Raw genomic sequence first — 25659 nt, 5'->3', positions numbered from 1 at the left:
AAGTAAAGTGGAAAAAACAACAACAACGCCATACAAGCAATTCAAAACAAAACAAACAACACAAATGTAGACGACAATGTATTTTTAATTAATAAAATCGGCTATAAAATTAAACACAAACGAACAAGAAAGGTGCAAAGGCGGACGCGCATGCGCAGAGTGAGGTGTCAGACCGGCAATGAAATGAGTCGAAAGCGCAAGCGCATAAAACAGAAAACGAATTTTCGGCTATTTATGCATTTTTTTTTGTAAATCAGACGCTATAGTAGTATTATTGAGCTCGTTAGCGCACATAACAGTAAAAATTTAAGAAAAAAATAAAGAAAATATATAAAAAAAAAATAAAAAATAAAAGAGGTTGAAAGGCGCTGCATTTTGGCGTCTAATAAAGAAAAAAATGTATAGCTAACAACTAAATCATTAGGTTTGTGTATCGTGCGGACAGCAGCAAGTGTGTAGGCGTATCTTCGTTGATGATCTGTTAAATGAGCCAAAATTTATAGAACGACATTTTGAAGAGTAAAAACCAGCTTGCAGCTTTAATTAAAAATATATTTTGTTTAAATTATGATAATTGACAATGCAGTCATTGACAAAAATATAATTTGAGTGAATCGAATTTGAAAAGGTAGATATAATAGCAAAAATGCAAACTCGTCTTTGGTGTGTCGAAAACTCACTTAAAATGACTAAAAGACTCTGCAATATTTTTAAAAAAATTTATATATTTTTCTTGTTATAATACTATAGATTAATATATAGTATGAGATAGTTGTCACTGACCAATACCGAAACAAAGCTGTAAATTTTAGCTAGAAGTGATATTAAACGATTTAAACGTGATCTTTCTTTCGTCTGCTGATTCATGTTATATTAATACGGGTAGGTGAAGGTATCTTACCTTTGTTGTGACAGTATAAAATATTGCTCAAAGCATCATTAGCTTTCGGCTATAGCTTCTGTGAGCTTCGGCCTGCTGTACTTGTGACCTCCAGACATTTTGTTCCTCCAGACGGTTTCTTTCCAATGTTTTATGCCCAGCTCCTTCATGTCTTCCTCGAGTTCGATTAGTTGAGTTAATCCATCTTGATCATGGTATTCCCCTTACTTTAGTGGTAAATGATGCGGCCTCTACAGCTTTCAACTTTCTTCTGCGCTTTCTTGTTGTCCATTCTCTTTACATGTCCGAGTCACCTTGGTCGCTCGACTTAGATAAGGCTTATAACATTTTCACTTTTTATAAATTGTTCTAGCTCATGGTTTCATCTTATATGCCATTCGTCATTATCTTTTATTGCTCCAAGGACTTTTCTTAGAATCTTTCTATCGAAGAATTGCAGTTTGATTTTGTCCTTTTCGAGTGGCGTCGATGATTTTGCTCTGTAGCATAATACTGATCGAATGATTGCTTTGTATAGCGGCAGTTTACGTTCCTATTGAGTAGTTTTGATTTGAACGGTTCGATTAGGGAAGCGTATAACCTATTGGCGGCTTGTACTCTCTCTTCGATACTCCCTCGCTTAAATACTCTATCCAAAATTACAGATCTAACTTCATAGGTCCCTTGTACTTACCAGAACTCGCTTGACTATCAACGTCTCCTCAAGCCCAACAGAATTAGGAGCGTATTCGTATCTCGACTGCTTAGGTTGGTGGTATAGATCAGCCTTTTGCTTTTCGTCTTCTCAGTGTCCTTATCCGATGGCGAAAAACGCGGTAACAGCTCGGTGGATTACCAGGTTGGCAACGTATATTGTCTACCATAGCGTCACTACTAGTTGGCACAACATCCTTCTATCGTACTCTTCAAAGAGAGTTCATCCAAAAAACAAAACTCTGTCGCTGGCTGCTCGTTTTTTTTTTGTGTTAATGTTGTTGTACTCATATTGTACTTACAAGCATTAGCTCATTGAGCTGAGCGCCGTAGTCACTCTTATGTAAGTGTGAGGTGTATGTATGGACTACCGCGTTTAAGATGTGATTGCTCAACCACTTCCCAGATTTGATATGATACTGTGGCTTTTTCCTCTTCTCGAGACCACAATCTATTCACATCTTTGTAAAAAAAATCTCAAAGGCTTTGAAATAATGATTCAAAATATCTCCGACATTGCACATGTTTATACTCCGAGAGCTCTGGAATTGCAACTAGCGATTGACCTGGATATCTTCGAATAATTCTGGATGGCTGTTTCCACATTACTCTTTGCGGTTAAGTTTTCTCTGTGAAATTTCACGAATTGTTTAAAACTTCTAGCACTAATGTCATTTTGCTTCTCGAGATATACTTTATTCTTAAGTATTTGATTATAGACGTAATAATAATTTGACTATTAATTGACTTCTTTTGGTTCTAATACTTGCCTTAATTACCGAAGATATTGAATTTCTTCACGTTTTCTCTGATCACCAGATCCAACTTCTTAGATTTTTCTCAAGCCAGCTTATTTGAAGCCTTCTTTGGTATTAAAAACTTAAAAATAGTATCAACTATGCCACAACGTCTTTTAGTCTGGACACATTTGTTCCAAATGGGTTTGGCAATCCTGACATGTTTACTCCATTTAGTTGCTGATTAGAAAGTTTAAAAACAAAATCTTTTTAATTACAAATTCTTAAAAATTACTGATAAATATCAAATTATATATAGGTAATATCTAGTTCATCTTCTTAGAAAGGTCTTGTATTGGCTGAGCTAGGTTGTCACATTTCTGTTCTTCCAAGTCCGTATAAGAACAGCTTAGTTAAGTTGGCGGTCTCCAGTTATTTTACCGATTTAATGGACAATCCACCAACTCTGACCATACCTTAATTACGTACTTGAGTCTCTCACTGGTGGCAGACTATCTTGGTCCTAGAATAGAAATGTGTATGCGCTGCTTTTATGCTTTAACCGTTACCATGGTCGTAATGAGTGAAAAATCATAATTTTTAAAGGCAAAACATGTTAAAAATCAATTTGTTTTAATGTGTTATATAAACACCACACATTTGGGAACATTTTACAACGTTGCACAACAGTGTTGCATGCCACACACATGCGCATAAACGCTGTGAGTAAAACCGATGGCGAACTGTACGAGTAAGTACACAATAAACGATGCTATTAAAAGGTGATCGTAGGCCGTTTTGGGCCAGAAGCCAGTTTTTGCCAACGCCACGATAAAACATATAACAACAACGACAACAACTACACCCATAATGCTGGTAATGACGATAATTTGCTTAATGGATTTCCATGTTTTCTGTAATTGAATTTATTTTAATTAAATTTCAAAATTGCACCGACTGATGGCGAACGTGGCGACGACGACAAGTACCGCGGCGGCGGCAACTTTTGTTGCGCGGCTACAAAGCACTTATGCTGTTGTTGCAGCGCTCTACCGTGCAACCGGCAAATTGATGCATTAACTGTTGTTTCAGCGCTTTAAAACGCCACAGCCAGTCGCGTAACCAAAGGATAATGGCGGCTTTCAGTGTGCCCTGTCTGAGACCGCCAGTTCGCATGGACGCGCTATGCAATGGTTATGTGTGTGGGTTTAACGGCATTGCGTTGCGTTGCGCTGCTGTGTTGCCGCCGGCTAAGACCATAGGTATATGAGGCATGAGCGTGGCAAGAAGTGTGCAATTTTATGCGCTCGCGCGAACATTAATTGATTATAATTTCATCAGATCCGGTTGTATAGCGGCAGCGGCGGTGGCGTTGTCGGCGACAAGGCGTAAGTGAGCGCGCATGTAGTCGCGGTGCGGCAAGCGGCGCGCGTCAGATTTGATGGCAGTTGATGGATGCAATAATTTGGCGGCGCACAGATGACGCGGTGCGTCGGCTGTTGCGTTGCTGATTTTATGGGGTGAAGGGGCGCAATGACTCAGTGTGTAATTCACTTACTGGCGAGTGAACGCACACAAGCGCGCGCATATGTAAATAAAGCGCTTAAGCGCGCGCTGTTGTGTGTTCGTTGTTGCTTGTTATTACTATGCAATTTTTTTCCTTACTCGTTGAGATCATTAGCAGGTGTTTGCCAGTGTCGTTAATAAATTTTTTGACCAACACTGTCGGCGGTAATACCAGCCACTTCTTGAGTGTTTGCACTTTTGCTGTGCCACAAATGACGCGCAACAGAAGGCAGCAATCGCTTCTGGTCCGCCCACTTTTTATTGATGCTTTCGGCAATTTGGTATTTTCGTTACCTTGAACGCTTACTTTCCGCCAGGCACACATGTTCCTTCACCGATTTTTGTTGCTTTTTAAGTGTCGATTATTTTACTTAAACATTTTTTTGTTTTGTCGCTAATCAATTTTGCACTGATTGCACGCAATTTGTCAATGGGTCAGCAAATTAATCACTTGGACGTTGGTTGCACAGACGTCAGCGCAAATTTACGCAATTTGAAAATAATTTGTGCGCAATTTTGTGTTAATTATGCAAATTTGCTTCGCAATTACGCGTGTTTGGGTGGGTCTGAAATATTGTGTCATTATACTCACTAATGGGTATTTCAAATTACCCCAAAAGAAATTTTATAACATAAGCCAAAATAAAAAAAGTCATAATTTGAGCTTTAAATTCGGGTAAATATTCTTTAATGAAAAGTACCGTAAAGATTTTAAATATATTTTGTTACATCATTGGGAAAAATTTGTATTTGAATCGGATTCCTAGAGACCCGTAAATTTATGATTAACGGGTGCGTCCACATAAAGGTTGCTTAATATCAGATGAATGTATAAACAAAGTTAGAAATGATAGTCACATGAGAGGAAAAAAAACAGAACTAGTAGCTGTCATAAACTTGGTGAATGCCCACTTTTGAAAAAGTAGTTGAACTGTTGACGGGTGGTCGCTCAAGCAAATTTATATCAAATGGCGAATAAAAGGCCTTCTATAAGGAGATGTTGCTTGGATCCCACTAATTTCATAACTAAAAGTCTATACAAATGCATTAATTCATCCTGAAGCATGTTTCAATGGTCGAGCAATAATAATTGTATTTCGGACTAGAAGGAAGGGTCAAGGGTGAAGGTTCTGTGCACCACTCTCCACATCCAACTCTTGAACATATTGCTCCACATATTCGAATAAATATTAGCCTACTTTGACTTGTATGTCTACTTATCAGAAGTTACCAATGTCATATAAAGATCACATACAATACACATAGTTCATATTTGGTTCACATTTACATTACCAGAAGAATATTTTCGATAAAGCTCTTCAGCACTTGCAAATTATAATAAATAGTAGGAATTTAGCTTTCTTCGCAACATAAAACTTTTTCTTCTGCGGTCGTAGATTATTTTCTCTGGGGGTATATATAATAAAAGATTTACGCCAACCAACCAGCAATGCTCGAGGAGCTTGGGGACAACATTCAGCGTACTATGGCCGAAATGCTGCACCGGTCATCGAAATGACGCCATGAAATTATCTGCATAACAAAATAAAAACGGAACCCCTTTTGAACATTTTTGAATTTTTTATTTCATTTTAACATCACATCTTTCTTGTTGATAAACCCTTTTTATATGTCGATATATTTCTGTGAATTATGTAATATTTTAATTGACGTAACCACGGAGAAAATTATGAAAGGCTGTAAAGTCGCATATCTATGGCCACCAATTGATGACCAGCCGTTTTAAGATGACCCAGCTGTTATGTTTATTTATGTATATTTATGGTGTTTACTTAGCTTGTATGACAGCAGCGTCATAATATTCAAAGCCGAGTTAAAGTGAAAATAAGTTTGAAAGTCTCCTAATCCCAGACTTAAAAAAAAGAAAAACAAAGGAGTGATGAAGTCGCCAATTTATGAGTTTTAAAACCAATTAATACTTTAGCGAATGAATATATTCAACAAAATGTGGTGTAATGTATATTTTTTGTCAAAATATTGTTAAGTAATTTTAAAAAAGAAAAAAAGTATATAGAGAAATTAGTGATTGCACATTAAATTCCCGTCGGTAAAATCTAAAAAAATTTACGTACGCCGGCAATGGAGTATTCTTCCGACATCAAGATTGTTGCTTAAGTCTTCTCAAAAAAAAATTATCTATTTTTCAGGGTATAAGGACAGGGTGTATTAAATTTGCTACAAAGTTTATAGCACATTAAAGCAACGTCGAAAATCCTGTAAAATATACAGTAGGGAGCACAAATGAGTACATGTTTGTGATTCGTATATATATTCCTGCATAATAATAGAAGTAGCAAAGAAAATTTAAAAAGTTTTTTTTCCCTTTAGTTGATGTTCAATTCTAAACAAAATGGTTAATAATACAAAAAATAAAATATGCAATTCTAAGAAAAAAAAAAACAAATAAAACTTAAACAACTCGCATGTACTCAAATATGCACCCGTTAAGCTTTCAACAAAAAATATCAAAGTTTGTCGTAGCTTTGCATTATTTACGACTTAAATAAAACATTTAACTGAAATTGTGCTTTCTTGTGCCTGGTAAGAACTTTTTAATAAATAAAAAAAATGTTGTTTGTAACAGTTATTACATTTCATAGCTCTTCAAAATAATGAAGGAAGCTATCACCACACATGGAGGAGAGTATAATAGTCATGACAAGAGCAGGCTCTTTCTCACGAATGTTATCTAAAGAGCTTAAAATAAGCCAAACAATGATCATACGCGTTCAGAAAAGACGAGTTATTGTCTCCAAAGGACAAGTTAGGGGCCACCACAAAAATTTTCTCGGATGCAGACGCACGTCTCATGATAAAAAATATAAATACGAACAAGCACTTGACACCAAAGAACGCATTCATAGCAATAAATAAGCTTGTTGGTAAATGGAAGGCCAGAAGAGCGCTCAGCGACATTGACTATATCGCAGCGGTAAAAACCAAAAACCTGCTTTGTCAGTACAGAATGTTAAGCCACGGTTGAAATTCGCCAGAAAGCATCGAAATTGAACAGCTGATCACCTGAAAGCTTTTAATTTGGTCAGTCGAATCAAAATTTAATAATTTTTAGTCAGATGGCAAACAATATTGGTGGCATCGCCCTCGGGAGACCATCCAAAGGGACCATGTTAAACAAACAGTGCTGTATGGTGTTGGAGCCGTCATGGTATGGGGTTGCTTCACTTGGTAGCATGTTGTACCTCTGTAAAAAAATCTATGGATGATGATCTATAATGAAGAAAGAAGACTATCTGCAAACTTTGCAGACTCATATATCCGATTTTGTGGAGAGGAGTGCTTATCTTAAAGAAGAAGTCATATTTTAACATAAAGGCGATCCAGAATAAACGTCCAAAATCGTGAATGGCCTACGGAACAAATTTTCTTACTGATGCAGGGCCAGCTCAAAGTCCTGATCTCAGTCCGATTGATAATTTGTGGTCAATCCTGTCTAGTTCCTGGTTCCTCAGTTTTTGAGCTATCCTTCTGAAATCCTGCACACGTCCTTTTCTCTTCAAAAGGCTGCTTAGTTGTTGATATTTCCGATGTCGGACTACGATAGCATATAGCTGCCATACAAACAAAATCAAAATCAAACTTTTGTGTGGAAAACTTTTTCATTTGACAAAATATCTTCACAAAATTTGGAATAGATTATTAACGAAAGCAACGGTACAATCTCCGTGGATATTTTTCATATCAGACTACCACAGCATATAGCTGTCATACAAAATGAACGATAAAAGTCAAACACTTGTATGAATAACCTTTTTATTTAAAAAAATTATCTTCAGCAAATTTGGCATAGATTATTGGCCAAGGCAACCCCATATTATCCGAACATATTGTTCAGATCGTACTACTATAACATAAATCTGCCATACAAACTGACAGATCAAATCGTCAAGATCTTTTTATACCGTTTTATGCCATAAGTTTACATTAAAAATTTTAGGTACAAATATGGCTGTTAAGAAAGATCAAATTGATCTATATTACAATAATAATATGGCTAAAATACGAGTCACCCAACTATGTGACTATATTGCGAAATAACTCGTATATGCTAATAAATTACAAAAGAGCGAAAATATTAAAAATTATAAAAATTTTCATAATTACTTATTATCACTACCGTAAGAAATTCAAAGAAAAACAAGCCAAGTTTATCACCTAAGGCCGCATATTAGCTTAAATTGTAATGGAATTGTGTCAGCGTGGCTTAACCGTGTTTTTCTTTCATTTAATACAAATTTTTATAACTGCTGTTTAGTTGTTTTCCGCTAATTGTTACATTTGCTGTTGTAAATATATTTCTCATTTCTTTTCTAACTCATAAACATTTATAGTCTTACCTTACCTACCTATACACACATATTTGAAAAAAACTTGCCGACTTTGAAGTTTTACTTTGTGTGTTCATAAGTTGATTAGTGTTTACTGTTAACACTTGTTGTGTGTTTTTTGCAGTACTTGCCACTTGTTGCCGCCATATTAGCAGTTCTTGCTGAACTTCAGCACGCCTATTTCATTTTATGGCCCGCAATTAGTAGCGCGTTTTGCATTTTTAACCATTTTACTCAAGTTTCTGCTTTTGCAATGCATTTTTTTCATCGTTTAGTGCAGTCATCGTTCGGATTTTAATTAATTTTCTATCGTTTAATTAGTCTCAACAGTCGTTTATTCAATTAGCTGTATAAAGTATATGATAATTAAATTAATAATGAAGTCGTTAGTTGTATTTGTTATTTCTTTTCATTATTTTTTTATTATTATTCCTGTTTAATTTAAAGCTAGTAAATTGAACTATATTAGATTTTCTTGTATCAAAAATTTCATTTTATTCTCTTTTATTTACAGAGAGGAATTAGCTATGAAAATTGGCCTAACTGAGGCGCGCATACAGGTGAGTCTTATCCGCTTTACTATTTTTTGCAAAACATGCATATATTTTTGGACTGCTTCGCCTTACTGACATTTTATTTTTCATACATGAATATTGCAATATTTATATTATTATATAAAGTTGGAAGGTATCTCCCTTCCGCTTTTTTGTCTTTTGAATTTCGCGGCTATGTACAAAGCGCTACAGAGCTCGTATCTGGCAATACTATACATAATTATTAAAATATTATATATCACGTATCGCTATTTTCCATGCAATTTGCAAACTCTGAAATATTATTAACACCGCTCAAAGATTCTGTTGCCTGATTTTGAAGGATAAAGTTCTGAAACAAAATACCCGAATTACACATTTTCAAAATGAAGACGTGTTTTTATGAGCTTGGTGATTTTCGTTTGCTAAAAGCTCACACTTCGTTGCTTGTGCGTGAATTTTTGGTTAAAAATAATACTATAATGATGCCGTAGACTCCATATACGCCAGACATGGCTTCATGCGACTTTTTTCTGTTTCCAAAATATTTACCGTAAAGGGCCGTCGTTTTACAAGCATAAATGACATTAGAAGAAAATCTCGTTTAAAGAGTGTTTCAACGATTGGAAGAAGCGCTGGCATGAATGCATAATATCGAATAGAGACTATTTGGTATTTGATTAAAAACAATTTTTTTTTCAAAAAATTAAAATTCCCGTTATTTTTTACACACAGTTCGAATATATGAACTATTATTATTTATTCTTATAAGAGTTTTTTTCGAATGTCTTTTTGCTGCTTAGTATAAATTCGGCATGATGCCTGCTTACTGTTCAGTATGGAAAATATGAGCTTTCAAGTAGGGTTTTGTTTACTCATTATACTAAAGGAAATAGTATCATCAGAGCAGCATTGTTTTATAGTTTTTGTTCTCTTTTTTCATTTTTGTGTAAACGGATACCAAGATATTTCATGTAATTAAAAGAACTTCTAATTAGTTTTATTAATTTATATTTATTTCTTTATTGTAATTATTAAAGAAATTTTATTTATATAATATTTGTATATCTCTATCTGGTAATTTCGAAAGTTCACGCAAAGCTGATAGCTTTTTACTGCTCTGCAAAATATTGATGAAGGCTTTTAATATGGTTTTATCAAAATTTCAATTGTATATGAATCTTGTTTGTTCTCTAAACAGCCTCTAATATAAAATAATTAAACTTCTGAAATTTTGTTTTCGAATGAAAAGTATCCAACCGTGCTTAAAAATTACGGATTTACCTGAATAAAAGTTTTCATAAACAGTTCTCATATAGATAGATAACTTTTTAATAGAAAATTGTACGATTTTGTTCAAATTTTTGGTTAAGCAGTACACAATTGCACTTATTTTTGATTAACATTCATATGTGTGTATATACATCCATATACCAACTATACCCACAGTTTTTAACAAAACTACCTTCATTGTTCAACATAATTACTACCAAGTGCGAATTACCGCTTATAACGAACTTTCAAATTTTTAATACCATTTTTATAGTAGAACTAGCGAACCCTGTAGACGTCTTAGGATAGTTAGATAAGGAAAATGTTATGAAGAATTATGTAAAATAAAACAGTTACAAATTTTAAAATAAACAGTTTTAAGTAATATCCGTAAACAGAAAGTAATGGATATCCCAAAAAGTAACAAATGTGTTCAGCCAAACTATCCTTTATGTATCTTCATTCGGATATGTGTCGTATAGAGTAGCATAGCAGTATGAATGTTTAGACACTAAACGCCTTATACATGTCTATAGTCTTCATAGCTTAAGCTATACTTGTGCTATCTTATAATCTGATATCTGCGTCATCTACCAGGCGCAACTGAAACTCAAATATACTTTTGAATACCTGACACGACAATTTAAAAATAAATAAATTCATTGTTAAAGCATTATCTAGTTAATCGAATTGTGAATCTACACCATTCTCAAACCCCCTGAATAAGCACAAAAAATTTCATCAGAATCGGTCCAGCCGTTTAGAACGAGTACAATTGCAAACACACATACAGAAGATATATATTATATATAATATATAAAGATGTGTGTTTTGTTAAAAAATACTCGTAGGTCTATGTTTCGACGCTTATCACTTCATTGTGATTAAATTTCTTTCCGGATGGCATTCTTTTCATGCGAAAGCAATAGAGAAATTTTTTTTAAATGCTGATTGTTATAATATAAAGTCGTGTAAAAGAAAATCGATTGTTTTTGCATTAAATTGAATGTTTCAGCATAGTTTTAGCATAGTTAGAATGATTCGATTCAGGTCAAATATGTACTTTCATAGAAAGTCTTGTCTCTCTTGGCAAAAAACGGGGTAGTCGATTTTCACAATTTTTTCTTGAGATGAATTTTTTACCAGCAATATCACTTTACACTAAACAGGTAGTAACCACTCGGTGTCAAGTCCGTAGTATATGGTGGATGTGAACCTCGCATCCAGGCACCCATAGTTTCTGGCAAGTCACTTCTGGGCGAGTTTGGCCGTAGAGGAAAAACTCTATTTTAATTCCGCCTTGACCATCATTTTCGCAGCTCCTTGCGATTCGACAGCGATAACTTTCGCTTGACGTTGTCGTAAGTGACTCATTGTTCATCACCATTAATCATCCTCCTCAATAATGGATAGATTTTGTTGCGATTCAGCAGCGATTCGCAAATTAAAATTCGATTCGAAAGGCTTTTTTTGTGAGCTTTTTTGCTTTTTGTATATAGCCTTGTGTAAATAATTCCAAACGTTTTTTGTGCCATGTCTAGTTTCCTGTCAATCGAAATAGTGCTTACACGATCGTCGGATTCGATTCAGTATTTCATTTTTTTTATCGAAATCTTACACAGATAGTTCGCATACATAAAAATTAATTAACAATATTTTCAATGTTGATTATTTTTTTCTACTACGTATATGATTTGTTTCCTTTCACACCATTAGAGAGTCATTCAAAATAATTTTGTGGGTATTTTGATGCTTTCGTTTGTAACTTTTCAATGTCCAGTGGGTTTATAGTCTTTAATGAAAAATATTAATACGATATAATTTGTGTTATGATCGAAGCAAATTTAATCTCACTAATCGCCGCAAAGAGCACAAATTTGCTGTATTAATTAATTTTTCTATTAAATCCGGAAATATGCGAAAAAAATGTTACATTTTGTATAGGTGAGTAGGCAAGGGAATTAAGAATTAATGTGTTTTACACATGCCAATTCTTGCTGATTTTTCAATCATATTGCGGCACGAGTAGACCTTTCTCGCTTAATGAAGAAGAAGCAGTAAGTAAGTCATTAAGTACCTGCTTAGCAATAATTATTATACAAATTGCCATAAGTATAATTAGCTGACTAACAAGATTCTTGTTCAGAAATTAATAAATCAACACATTCGCGATACATACATACACCCATACGAACATTTACATACGTCAGCATAGCTTACAAGCAATTTATATGCAAAAATGTAATGGATTAAAAGATTGTAATAAGCAAATGTGAAAATCATTACTTTTATCACACTTAGAAGCAATGCAAGCAGGCACACACACACTGCACATACACACATGCATATGCACACACATATGTATATATTTTGTGACTTGTGTGCAACAAAACGTCGCGTCAATGCCACAACTGGCAACATGAATGGCAATCAAAGTGTTAAAACAACAACAACAACAGCACGCAGTAGCAAAAAGCAATTTAAATAGAAAAATGCAAATTAAAATGTTCATCTGGTTTCAATTACAGTAATTGACTGCTTGATAACAACGTGGAGGGCAGCGCCGCCGACAGCGCAGCAGCTGTAAACTTAGTGGCCGCCTGTTGTTAGTTGCATTTCAATGCAGTCAATGCAAGTTGCTAATTGCAAATTGCTAAATAATAGAGCATGTCAAATTTAATTAACTATGCTTTTTGCTGTTGTTGTTTTCGTACGTTTTTTTATTTTAATTTTTTTCTGTAATTTTTTGTTTGCCCGCAGCATGGCTACAATTAATTTACCGCTGTTTTGTAGCGTTAAATGAAAATAATTGTGCAGTAAAAAGTATTTGCAATATTATTTTTTATTGTTGCTAAATAAAGCATAAATACATGCATGCCATATATAATAGATTAAAGCTTGCAACAAAAAATTCTAATTAATTTTGCTGCTTTAAATTGTGGCTTGCGTCGTTAGCGACGATTTAGTTTACTCGCAGCAGTAGATTAGTTTTCCAATTAAACACTTTTGCAGCTTTTCTGCTTAAACTTAATCTCCTTCTGCGCCAAGCTAAACCCTTTTCGCGCACAAAAGACTTAAGACACAAACTTGATATTGAAAACTTGCGCTGCTTTGCGCGGTTTTCGTAATCCTATTATTCACAATGCAATTTAATGCCAGTCATAATTGCCACCATTAGTGGCAACTCAATCAATCTGCACATGCAATGCGGCAGCAACAACTCAATGGTAATGCAAACATTGGCACCAGCATGCACATACATACACACACTTATGCTTGTGTGGCTTTTTTATGTGTTCATGTATGTTTGCATGCAGTCTCCTTCAACTTGATATTCACATATTCGTGCTGGTACGTAATTCGCTGCGCTAATAAACTCACTACCGCAATAATGACAGCTGCAATGGCAACCAAAAACAACAGCAACAACAAATAGCTACCAATAAATGTAATAAGAAGCAGACAATAGCCTTTGCAATTACAATCAACAAAATAGTTGCTTTAAAATTTGTTGTAATGAAGTTTATTAAGGACGTCTTTGTTTTCGCTTGCTACCAGACTTTTGTATCCTTTCTGGCTTTTTCAAGCGGTCAATTTTTTATATTTTATATATATATATATATATTTTTTTTTTTGTGCAAATGAAATACTATTTTTTTTTTAAATATTATATATTCAGAGTATTCACCATTGCTTTTTACACATTTTGACCACCTTTGTGGCAATTTGTGCATACCATGGCAACCAATCAGACAACCAACTTCCGACTTCTGCGTAGAAATCGAAATGCTGCTCAGACAATGCGTGTCCCATTGATGAAAAGAAATGTTAACCAAAAGTGGCTAAGCCTGGTAAATACGGCAGGTGGGGTAGCAGCTCGCAGCCAAGTATTTTGTTTGTATCCTGAAGCGATTTTGCTTTGTGTGCTGGTGCATTTTTGTGTAACAAAATTACTTTGCCTTGTTTTCTGGCTCATTCTGGTCGTTTTTCGATCAATGCATGCTTCAAATTGATCATTTGTTGTTTGTAGCGATTAGTTTTAACAGTTTCACCAGGTTTTAGAAGCTTATGATATACCACAGGCTTCTGATCACGCCAAACACATAGCATTGCCTTCTTACCGAATCGATCAGTTTCAAATAAACGAAATATACGAAAAGTAACAAGAAAATTGATTCACCTTCTTGCGCATATCCTTACAGCCAGTTATTGACATTTAAAAAATATCAGTTAGAATTTACACAAAATAACTTCGCTTCTGCTATCCAGAGAAGATTTTCGAGTTTTCCTTTGTGATCAGGCTGACCTTAAGAATTTAATGGCAAAAAAAGAAAACCTTTTATACCAAGTGATTTAAAATATTAAGAGTATATTTATAAATTTTTTAGAATAAAATTTAATATTTTTTGAGTTACACATGATCTTCGACAGTGCTAATAAAAATTCTGCTCCACTATTATAGCGAGTCCGTAGTCCTGTCCGTAGATGAAGCCTATGAATAAAAAAATCTCGACCAACAAATATTGTCCGTACAATGACCAACGGTCGTAAAAAATCAAAAATTTGCAAAACGGCGGCGTTTAAAAAAGTTGAATTTTACCCAAAATTTTGGTCGTTTTTGGCCCGCCAAAATTCAATGTTTGATCAAATCAAAACACTCATAGATTACTGTATGGAGAACTATAAATAGAACTTACAGAAAATATTGATAGTGATCGAATGCTTACTCTACGCGTAAGCACACATGCAAATTTGGTTTTGAGCAAAATGAGTTTAAAATAAAACTAATGGAGCTGATTAACCTGAGCGCATAACCTTTGCAATATAGTAACTCAAAAACTTTATAAGATATCGATTTAAAATTTTGGAAAAAAAAATGAAAATAATAAAAAATTCGTTGTTTTTTTTTAAATTTAATTTAATTAATCTCTTAAATCTGCTTTTTACGCCTCTTACCATTCACACTGCGCACGACTGCCTTGCCGTCCTTGCATTCACGTGAGTTCCAGCTGTCAAAAGGTAGACCGTAAGCCAGCTAAGAAACTTCACCTGGTTCCAGTCCATATTAATGAACTAAAAGTGTCGCTTCTTAAAAGCTAATAAACCTTACACTTTTTCTAGTAAATCTACTAATTTGAAACCCATATGAGCCTTAAAGTCTGTATCTCCATCTGTACTTCAAGTAATACTTTAGCCGATAGCTCGCAGGCTATTTCGTATTTGAAAAAAAAAACCGTTAATTTAAGATAATCAATAACGATCTAATCGTTCGGTCTAGGAAGAATGAACTATATCTGTCTTGTCTTGCTTGAGTGTATTTATGGTAGATTCGGATAGGACATTAGCATTGAAATTTCTAAAAGACGAATGCGACGCTACCTGCCAGCACTATCAATAAGACTATTCTAAATAAAAAGGAGCATTGAAAAAAATTAATAGTTGTTAAAAACCCTTTAACTGAATATGTAGTAATCTTGCATAGAATATCATACCCAAATATAGTTCCAGAAAACTAATTTTCATGTTTCACTCATCGCAAATCATTTTAGATATCTAAAGACGATATTCTGAAATATTTATTAAACTATGCTAGCTAGCGGAGTAAAATGAACTGATGATGTGGTTAATATTTTTATGGATGAGTAGAATTTTCTCTATGTTTGAGCTTAAAGTATACTTATGTGTATACAGTAACGAAAATTCATAAATTTTTCAGTCATTCCTTTCAAATAATTTAGTCAGTCATAAACTATCTGATTTGACCATTCAGTGATCCTGGCGTATTCTATGATCTCCGTAATGAAAACTAAGCATTTTAAGAAATTAAATAGCAATATTGTATTTGGACTTATTTTGGGCTATATATAAAAATAAGTCTTTAAAAAATGTGATTTTGAAAATCCAGTTAAATACTTCATGTCAGTTTGATCAAAATTAATAATATACATATAACTTTTTACACTAAAGGTTGCAAATTTTCAGCCACTACTGTCATTTCTGACATAATTGTCCATTTTTGCATTTTTCTTCTTTGTTTCAATTGCATTGCGGGTATTTCAATAATTTTCTACACATATCAGCAGCTTACACATAGGTTTTCAATACGCTTGTAGCATATAATTCACATAGCAATGAACATTTTTTTAGCTTACAATAATGTAAATGTGTGCATGAATGTGTCTAGTTTATGCTTGCGGCTGTCAGTTTTATTATAGCCCGCAACTAATCGTAAATTAGCATTAATTAGTTAAGACGCTGGATAATTGCAAATTGAGCGCATAAAGATAATACCAAGCATGCGAGTATATATATACCATATATGCATTTATCTAGGTGTGTACATATTATGTATATGTGTATGTTTAAAATACACATACATACCAAAATTGCTATGTTAACACTATTTGCAGTCACCTGTAGTCAGCCTCAAGCGTGTCTCCTACTCGCCGTGAAGTAATCAAGTCAGCCAAGTGCATTAATTGATTCTGTGAAAAGTAATCACATCAACACATCACACTGAGTGTAAACAATACATATGTATTCACATAGCCTGACATGCTTGCATTTTAACTGTGTGTTGCATTTATACTTAAGAGATTTGTGGTAATGTGATACTCTGTGAAATTTATGTTACACATGCGATTTAACTTGAAGCAAATTTTTTTTTTGATGTTGTATCATGATTTCTTTTATTAAAAATTTAATCATATATTAGGTAGTAACAAGATCGATCTTTTATAGTATTAGAAGGATCCGATTCTATTAACTTGCAACAAATTCTGATAATATTTTCATACAAAAACATTGTCGCTATGCGCAAAGATTTTCTATAGAGCTTATGTCACGGCTTTGGAAGAATATTCACAGGTGTTTGCTATTGTATATAGTCACAGTTTAACCTATAATGCCGTATATTTCGCGTCGTTATCGTGCTGAAACAAAAACCAAGCATTTTGCACTGATTCGGTCAATAGCAACAAGCAAGGTTTCTATTGTTACTGATGACGCTGCGCTTACCAAAACTTTTTTGAGACTCTCCAAATTGCGGTCGGGTATTCGACAGATTCCCCAATTCTGACCACAAATTAAAATGCAATGGATTAAAATCTGGACTTCGAGACGGCCAATCATCTGTAGCTAAGAAAACAGAAATATTGGTTTTAAGCCACTACTATCTGGCTTTTGCCTTGCGTACTGGAGCAGAATCTTGCTGGAAAATCCAATGCTTTCATCGTAGAGAGTATTGGTAAATTCTTTTGCCACGCCTTCTAAAATATTATGCTGGCACACTTTTGCCCACTTTTAACCCATTTTTCCAATAACTGAAGAGATGTAACGCCTTTATAGGAGACTCATCATTAAATTATTATAGCAACTGGATGATGACCTCGTTAAACCCTTGAAATATTTTTTTTTGCATGTTTGATAGCTTTTGCTTTGATTTTATCGTTTTACTTATTAAACATTTTTTCAACAGTAAACATTTTTTCATCTCTAAACTGAATACTTTTTTGTTTGTTGCTCTTGGTTCGAACCACGCGAGCGCAACCAGTTCTCTGTCATCAACTATAGCCGTTTGAGAAAAGCAATCAATAGTGCGGTAAAAAAAAAACATTTTCGAAATAAAAAGTTTTAAAGTTCATAAATTTCACTTGCGCCTTTTCCACACCTATGTACAGCGATCACCGCAGTACGATTTTCTTTAGCTCCCTACTCCATTATTAATCAGCGAAGGCAAACACTAAACTGATCATTGGATTTGAGTAGACACTGCATACAAATTATAATTAAAAAAAAAATTACGGCAATATTTTGCTGCGACTTAGCCCTCGCTGCATACTTGTATATATGTACATTGTTAACTTTGTAACAGAAGTTATTTCAAGACTAAGTAGAATGCTTAGCTATTTTCGCCACCATGTCATTTTCACAAGTTCTCCAAAAAAAATAACAAATAATTCAAAAATTGATTATCGTTAAACCGATTTCAAAAGGTGGAAACCGCAATAGCCAGCGTGGATGTCTATATAATGTCTATAGTATATTTCAGTATGCGCATGGTATAATTTATATCAACTATCCTAAAAAGGGAAAAATTGTGTCCCGTGACTTATATGGTATACATATAGTGTTAGCGGCTCAATTGAAAGACGGAATAGTATTTATATCCTGAACGAGTAATATTAAGTTTGCTATGAAGTTTGTAAAACCCAGAAGAAAACGTCGGAGACCCTATACAGTGTACTTATACATATATAGTATAACTGATCAGCGTCACGAGTTGAGACGGTTCAGCCATCTCCGTCTGTCTGTATATACGTGAACTCATCTCTGTTTTTAAGATATCGATTTGAAATTTTGCACATATCCTTTTCACCCCAAAAGGCTGCTTATTTCTCGCAACCGACGATATTGGACTACTATAGCGTATAGCTGCCATACAAAATGAACGTTCGGAATCAAGTACTGGCATGGAACATTTTTTTATTTGCCAAGACATCTTCACAAAATTTGGCAGGAATTCTTGCTTAAAACAACGGTACATTCTCCGAAGAAATTGTTTAGATCGGAACACTGTAGCATAGAGCTACCATACAAACTCCCGAAGAAAATCAAGTTCTTATATGTAATCTTTTGTATTTATGAAGTGTATGTAATATCGGTGCAATCGAAGTTAACATTTTTTCTTGTTTTTTTATCATTTTACTTGAAAAAATCATTTCGATAACTTGGAATCAACGGTTTGACAGTTAGCAATAGTATTCAGAATCACGCTAAAAGCAGAACTGGCCACTGTTAATCGTACACTGCATGAAGGCATAAATAAATTGTGGCTAAATAACGGTGAATTCTCGGTTGCAAACCATGCAAATAAGCATTTGCCATCATAAATCAGCCAATAATCCAGTTGAAATACACGTACGCACACATACACACCGCCAACGATTTGCAGCACTGTCATTTAACGTTTTATACGTTGGCAACACCTTGCCTCGCCACTGCTTACAGCCATTACCGGTGCGCGCATCTCCAGGTGTCAATTGTGCGGCACTCGTTGTTGGGTCGGTTCAGTGGTGCTTGGCTTTTTATTTAATTGACCAACGAGCTCATCTTTTTAAAACCACTTAAAACGTTAATAACGCGCCCATTTAACGCAGAAGCAAACAAGCGCACACACACATACAAACACACTAACGCCGTCACACGCAGTGTATGCAAATGGCCAACGGCATTTGTCGCTTAATCAGCGCGAATTTACAAACACCGCCAAACGAGGGATTTAACTAGATTCAACGGCGATTCGCTACGCGCGTGCGCACGCAATAAAACGAGGCAGCCAACCGACCGTCGAACAGACTAAGCCATAAATGAATTTACACATCACACACACACATAAATATGCACATATATATATAGAGTGGCACTCACGCACGAAACGCAGCGCAGCGTGGCAGACGTTCGCCATTAGGTGGTACCCCGTTAACTGTCGCCACCACCCCCTTTGCTGTTGGTAGGCGTTATGCGCGTAGAAAGCAGGTTTCCGTCGGGTCGCAATTGGCAGTTGTCGCCGTCGGCTATTGGCGGCGCGTAATTACAACGAGAATTAATGACACAGACAAAAACAAAAGCAAACAAGCAAATTGATATTCACGTGTATATGTGTGTCTGTGTATATATGCTATATATGGATGTAACTACACATGTATATAAGTGTGCTTGTTAGTGTATGCAACGCAGACATTCAAATATGTGTGACACCATTTGCACCAGTAATGGTGGAAATGCTTAAATGTGGAGTTTTCCTCAGTCCAAATGTGACTTGTTTGCTTCAATTCAATAAATATAAATTTTGTTTTAATTTTCAGCTTTATATTTCGAATTATTTCTTATTATATTTATTGATTCGACACAAACCTTTGAATATCATATATTCGTATGCGGCACAGCACATATACCACTTTCAAATAGGTCTGTTAGCTGAGACAATTAGAAAATAAATTGAATAAACTTTACTTACAAAAGTAAGAATTTGGTAGCTGTCTAAATGGAGTTCTTTAAATTAGTTTGTGAAAATTTTCATCTAAAGAAGTTGGGTTTTAGCTTTTTCGGTGAATAAAGTATGATTACCATCAGAATTTATACAGAAACAGTTATAAAATACTAAACTCTCTACTCCCTAAAAACGGACTTATACAGACTAGTTGAAACCAAAATTTGCAGTATTATGGCAACTGTCTACTGGCTCTAGGTAGGCAGCCATTTTTGTTGTATTATTACCAGCGTTGTAAATAATGCTTATAAAAATAATTGAGTTAACATTTGAATGACTTTTTTTTCTAATCAAAAACAGGATCAAAAAAAAAATGTAATCCCATTAAAAAAATTTTGAATTCAAATGTTAATTCAATTATTTTTTTTAATGCATTATTGTGTAAGCCGGTATAAAAAAAAAAAATATTTATCCAAAAATCGGATTAAATATTTATTTTTAATTTTTTATTTCAAGTTTTTGAATCCCAAAGAATTGAATTCGCAACCCTAATTCCAATTATACCAATTCTAGTTTTAGGCTTGAATACATTGAATATTTTTACGGAAAATCTATGTTGGGACTTCATACATATATTCTGTGCAAATTTCATACTTAAATACCATAAGTTAAGTTAAAAATAGGGTTTATAACTATATTTTGCACGGTTTGCCCAAAAGATAAAATAACTGGATTAATATTCCATTGTTTCAATATTCCGAGCATGCGTTGGTAAGCTACTGTCCTCATTTATTTGAAGCGTAAATAAAAATATAATATAATTTTTGCATCAAATTATGACTGGTGATGAAAATATATCTATTACGACAAGCTAAAGATTCATCATTAAGCTAAAAAATCATTTGTGAAGCCTGGCCAACCAACCAAATCAACGGCAAAGCCGCATATACAAGTACATGATGCCAAGGTAATGCTCTGTATTTGGTGGGATCAGAAAGGCGTGCTGTTTAATAAACTTTTAGAACCGGGTGAAACCATTAATATGGAACACTACCAACAACAACTCATCAAATGGAAGCGAGCAATTACCAAAAATGAACCGGCATTTGCAACTGAACACGAGACAAGAATTTTCAACCATGAGAACGCTCGACCTCATGTTGCAGTACTGGTTAAAACTATCTGGAAAGCAGCGGCTGGGAGGTTTTGTCTCATCCATATTATTGCCTAGACCTTGCCCTATTTTAACTACCATTTATATCGGTCGATGCAGAATGCCTTCATTGGAATAGAGTTCACATCAGAACAGGCATCAAAAATTGGCTTGATTCATTCTTCGCCGCCAAGCCGGTGGAATCCATTAATTTCGAGAAATATGAGAAAATGTTATAGTTTCAGATAAGTGATACTTTAAAAAAAACTATTGTACATACATAATTTTTTTAAATAAACGTTAAAAATCAAAACAAAAAAACAACCGAATATAGTTGTATTGGGAAAAAAATTATACTTCATAACTTTTTAAGCCTACCAACAAACGAATCTTGAATCAGGAGAGTTTCAAACAAGTGCCTAATTTTGAAGTTCAAATATCAATCAACTTAAATGCACTCAGAACTTTCAATAGAAAATTCTCCAATTCTCTATTCCACACACGCTCTTCCCCTTGACTTCACAATTTACTAACCCAAAATCTACTGCTGCCACCACATCAACTATGCTATTCACCAATCCACACAATCGATAGTTGCAATTGTTTCGTTCAAAACTAATTAATTGGGCGTGTATTGAGGCACACAGACACCACGCCCACATGTTTGTTTAACTTGACTACCGCCTGGTTGCATTTCTTACACGCTGCCACTGTGCGCAAGCGCCACAACATTGTTCGCTCGCTCGCTTGCTTGCATGCTCAACACAGGAGCGCTCTAATAATAAATGTTGGAAAAGATGTTGAATTAATTAAAATGATTCCGGGCAAATTGCAACACCAACGTACATACATACATATATGTAGAACCCCCCCCCTGTCCCCTTTCGGACGATATCTCGTTACACAGCGTCGCCGCTGTCATACCTCAATGCCGCTGGCGCAACGCCCACTCTCGCAACTCACTGCCACTGATCGCGTGGCTACCGCATATAGCGTTGCAGGAAGTGGGCGTCTTATTTCCCTATTGCTCTTTAATTTTTTAAATCAACTTTAGATTTCATTTATTAAAAGTATGCATTTTTCATTTCGACTTTTTTCTCCCGCTTACACATCAGCTCCTTTTCAATTATGCTCATTTGTTAACGGCTTGTTGCCATTTCAGGTTTGGTTTCAGAATCGTCGCGCCAAGTGGCGCAAACAAGAGAAGGTGGGGCCGCAATCACATCCATACAATCCGTATTTGCCCAGTGGACCGGGCGCAATGCAAGCTGTTGTCGGCCCAACATTGCCGCCGAACCCGTTCACGCATCTGGGCTTCAACTTGCGCAAACCATTTGATGCGCCGGCAAATTTGGCCGCCTTTCGTTATCCACACCTTTCGGCGGCACCAATGTTGCCATCTGGATTTTACAATCAATTTCAAAGGTAAGTTGAGGAATTAAAATATTAAAATAGTACTAGTAGAAATGTCTTGACCAATTCTTAAGATGTGAAAACAAAGTTATATATGTTGAGATATTCCAAAATATTTAATTTTATGGTACCATGACGACCCGGTTTTTGGCTGAAATTAGGTATTTATATAAATTAAGATCTTACAGCCCTATTTTGTATAGCGACCAGCGTGAATATAGTAGCCATTAGACAAGCGTACACTATTTGCAACCAGCTACTGATCACAGGCAACTGAGTAGCCAGCCAGTTATACACGGAAATGTCAAACTCAAATAAACGCTCTGGTATAAATAGAGAGCCTCTGTTTTCAAGCAATGTGAGGTCAGTAGCCATAAGTAATATCACCTACCGACCATGACTAGAAGTATTTATCATTGGGAATCTTTCGAACAGCCAAACAATAATAGCGTAGCCTTTATTAAGGATACTCTGATGACTTAAAAAAATAATCAGCTGAAATAGCCCCTTATTAGCAGGACTTGTTCTATCAAGCGCACTACCTAAAAGAATAAGTTCATTACTGGGGTACGAAATCGCTCAAAAAAATTCGAATAATTCAGTTTCTGCGTTAAATCCTCTGGAGGATCAATTTTCGGTGGTCCATACAATATCCCAAATCCCAATGAGAAGTCTTATGAGATACGATTCGTTAGCTGGTTAAAAAGAAAGGTGCAGGAACGCCAGACCGCAGGTGGCCAGCATTAGGCCAATTGTGTTGACAAGTGGTTAAGCCATATCCAACAACTCAGTGGATTAGGTAAAATACCAGACTTTTTTTCCAACCCAGCTACCTGCAATGTCTTCTAAGTTGGAGCATTTGGAGTCGTGGAAGATATCCCGTCTCAACCGGCTGAAAGCTGGGCATACGCCAAGGTAATGTTCCAGCGTCTCATCATCCTTCGCACATAATCTGCATTCCGCCGAGCCCACTTTACCAATTCTCTGAAGGTGGAAACTTCAAGTTCCCTCTTGCCTAAAAGTAGAAGCTATTTGGTCTGTTCACCATCAACACTACCCCAGTATCTTTATGGTATGGAAACCTGAAGTTTTGTTCTAGGGTCCATTGCTTCAAGCAACCCTTAAAGGAGTGAGTGGTGTAAGGTAGCTTAAAGAAATTTCGAGTTTGCACTGAGAGTGTAGTTATTGCCTCCTTGCATAGGTTAACGGAGTGAGTTAGTCTAGTCGCTACGATTGATCTTAATTGCCACTTGGCTGTAGATTTCGCTGTTGGGACTACCGATCACAGAACTATTGGTCCATTCTTCTCTACTGTGAAATGAAAACGTTGTGTTTAATTTCTCATGGATCTCCTTTTCTCGGTCGTGTTGCCAATTTAGCCCGAGTTCATTAACAAGGTCAAGATACGCTTACAACTCCACAGAACCTGGATTCGATTTCAGTTCTCAACCAACATTCTAACATTGCTTTGAATAACGATAAAACTTTCGATTTTTCTTTCGATTAAAACTTTCTTGCATGCAGTGAGGCTCTAGAATTACTTCTTAATTCTAAAAATTTGAAACAGAAAATCTAATTCTTACCTTCTCTTTACAGAGCGCCACCACATCTATTACCCAGCATGGCCAGCATGTACTCACCGACAACTTCCTTCCAAACGCTGTTGGCCAATATGACCGCTGTGCCGCGCCCACCTCCAGCACCGGCACAACTCACCATCGCCTCTGTCAAGCCACCAATGCTTATTTCATCCCCCGAATTGCACTCACCCAATCAGCTCATTGCTTCACCGCCCATCTCCCCCACCTCCATGACAATGCAATCAATGGCACCACCACCCTCGGTGGCACACTCTCACGCCCAACAGCAGCAAGGCCAATCATCACCGGGGCTCAACATGTCAATGATGCATCAAGCGCCGCCGCCACAGCAAACGGCAACGCCAAGTCACACACAGTCACCGCTGCAGTTGGCGCATTCACCATCACAACACCAGTCATCACCATCCTCCTCGGCTGTGGCAGCCTCGCTGGTACAAGTGCCACGCACCGGCACGCCACCCGAAGACCGGCGCACCTCATCTATTGCGGCGCTGCGTCTAAAGGCGCGCGAACATGAGCTCAAGCTGGAGTTGTTGCGCCAAAATGGACACGGCGATGTGCTCAGCTAGTTGGCGCTGCAGTTGCGGCCGTTGGTGAAGCGCTACCAGAGCGAGTTTGCAGCTGGGATGCAGTGCAGGAAGGGTATAGTGGAGAAATTCAGCTCAAATCAGTGGAAATTCGGAGTAAATGCCCACGAATTTTGTTGGAATTAAAATGTATTAAAATTATATTTTATTTTATATTTTAGTTTTATTTGGATTGTGGTTAATCAGCCAACAACGTTTGTATGTAGGTGTTTTTAAATTATTATTTTTTCCATTATTTTAACTATATATTCATATTAATATAAAAATTAATACCAGTGCGCTCAATAAAGCAGTTTTGACATAGTCGCATATAGAAAATAGTATTTATATGCATCAATATATGCAACATTAGTTAGTTACTTACGTATTCCATTAGAAATTTGTGAAATTTGTTTAGTATTTGAAAATTAAATTTTATTGAAAATATGTAAAAAGTTACATTAGCGTAATAAAAAGTTTTTGTGATATTCACAAACTGTATAAAAATGTGAATATTTAAATAAAAATTAATGTTTTATTTATTTTATATTTAGTTTTGATGTGTGACCCTGTAAAAATCGTTTCACCACTAACACACAAAGCGATGTCGCTATGTTAGTTACGATCAAAAGTAACAAACTCACCGAAGTCTCAGGCGCTCATAAGCACTTTGAAAGCAAACAAGCAACAACAAATACTGAAAATAAAAAAGTTGTTGCATTACCTTTCCTTGCGTATTATATTTGTTTTCTTCTCTGCACTCCTAACTACACTCTGAGTAAAATACGCCACACTGCGAAAGTAACTGCACTTGCATACTTGCTGAGGAACAAATAGAAATTGAAAAACATGTGTTTGTCACCTTA

At 35.6% G+C, this 25659-nt stretch overlaps 1 protein-coding gene across 3 annotated transcripts in view; it reads left to right on the top strand.

The window, feature by feature from the left end:
* The window catches only part of al (aristaless related homeobox), a 93825-nt gene extending 68555 nt beyond the window's left edge, over positions 1 to 25270 (top strand). For all 3 annotated transcript variants that reach the window (XM_014247654.3, XM_070106185.1, XM_070106186.1), the window contains exons 4-6: positions 8779 to 8824; positions 22376 to 22638; positions 24223 to 25270. In XM_014247654.3, coding sequence (XP_014103129.2) covers positions 8779 to 8824; positions 22376 to 22638; positions 24223 to 24796 — 883 coding nt within the window. In that variant the 3' untranslated portion in view covers positions 24797 to 25270. The remainder of the gene's footprint in view (positions 1 to 8778; positions 8825 to 22375; positions 22639 to 24222) is intronic.
* The last annotated feature ends 389 nt before the right edge of the window (positions 25271 to 25659 follow it).

This window comes from Bactrocera oleae, chromosome 3 (assembly GCF_042242935.1).
Source record: "Bactrocera oleae isolate idBacOlea1 chromosome 3, idBacOlea1, whole genome shotgun sequence".
Lineage (NCBI taxonomy): Eukaryota > Metazoa > Arthropoda > Insecta > Diptera > Tephritidae > Bactrocera > Bactrocera oleae.
This window is presented reverse-complemented; position numbering and strand designations above follow the sequence as displayed.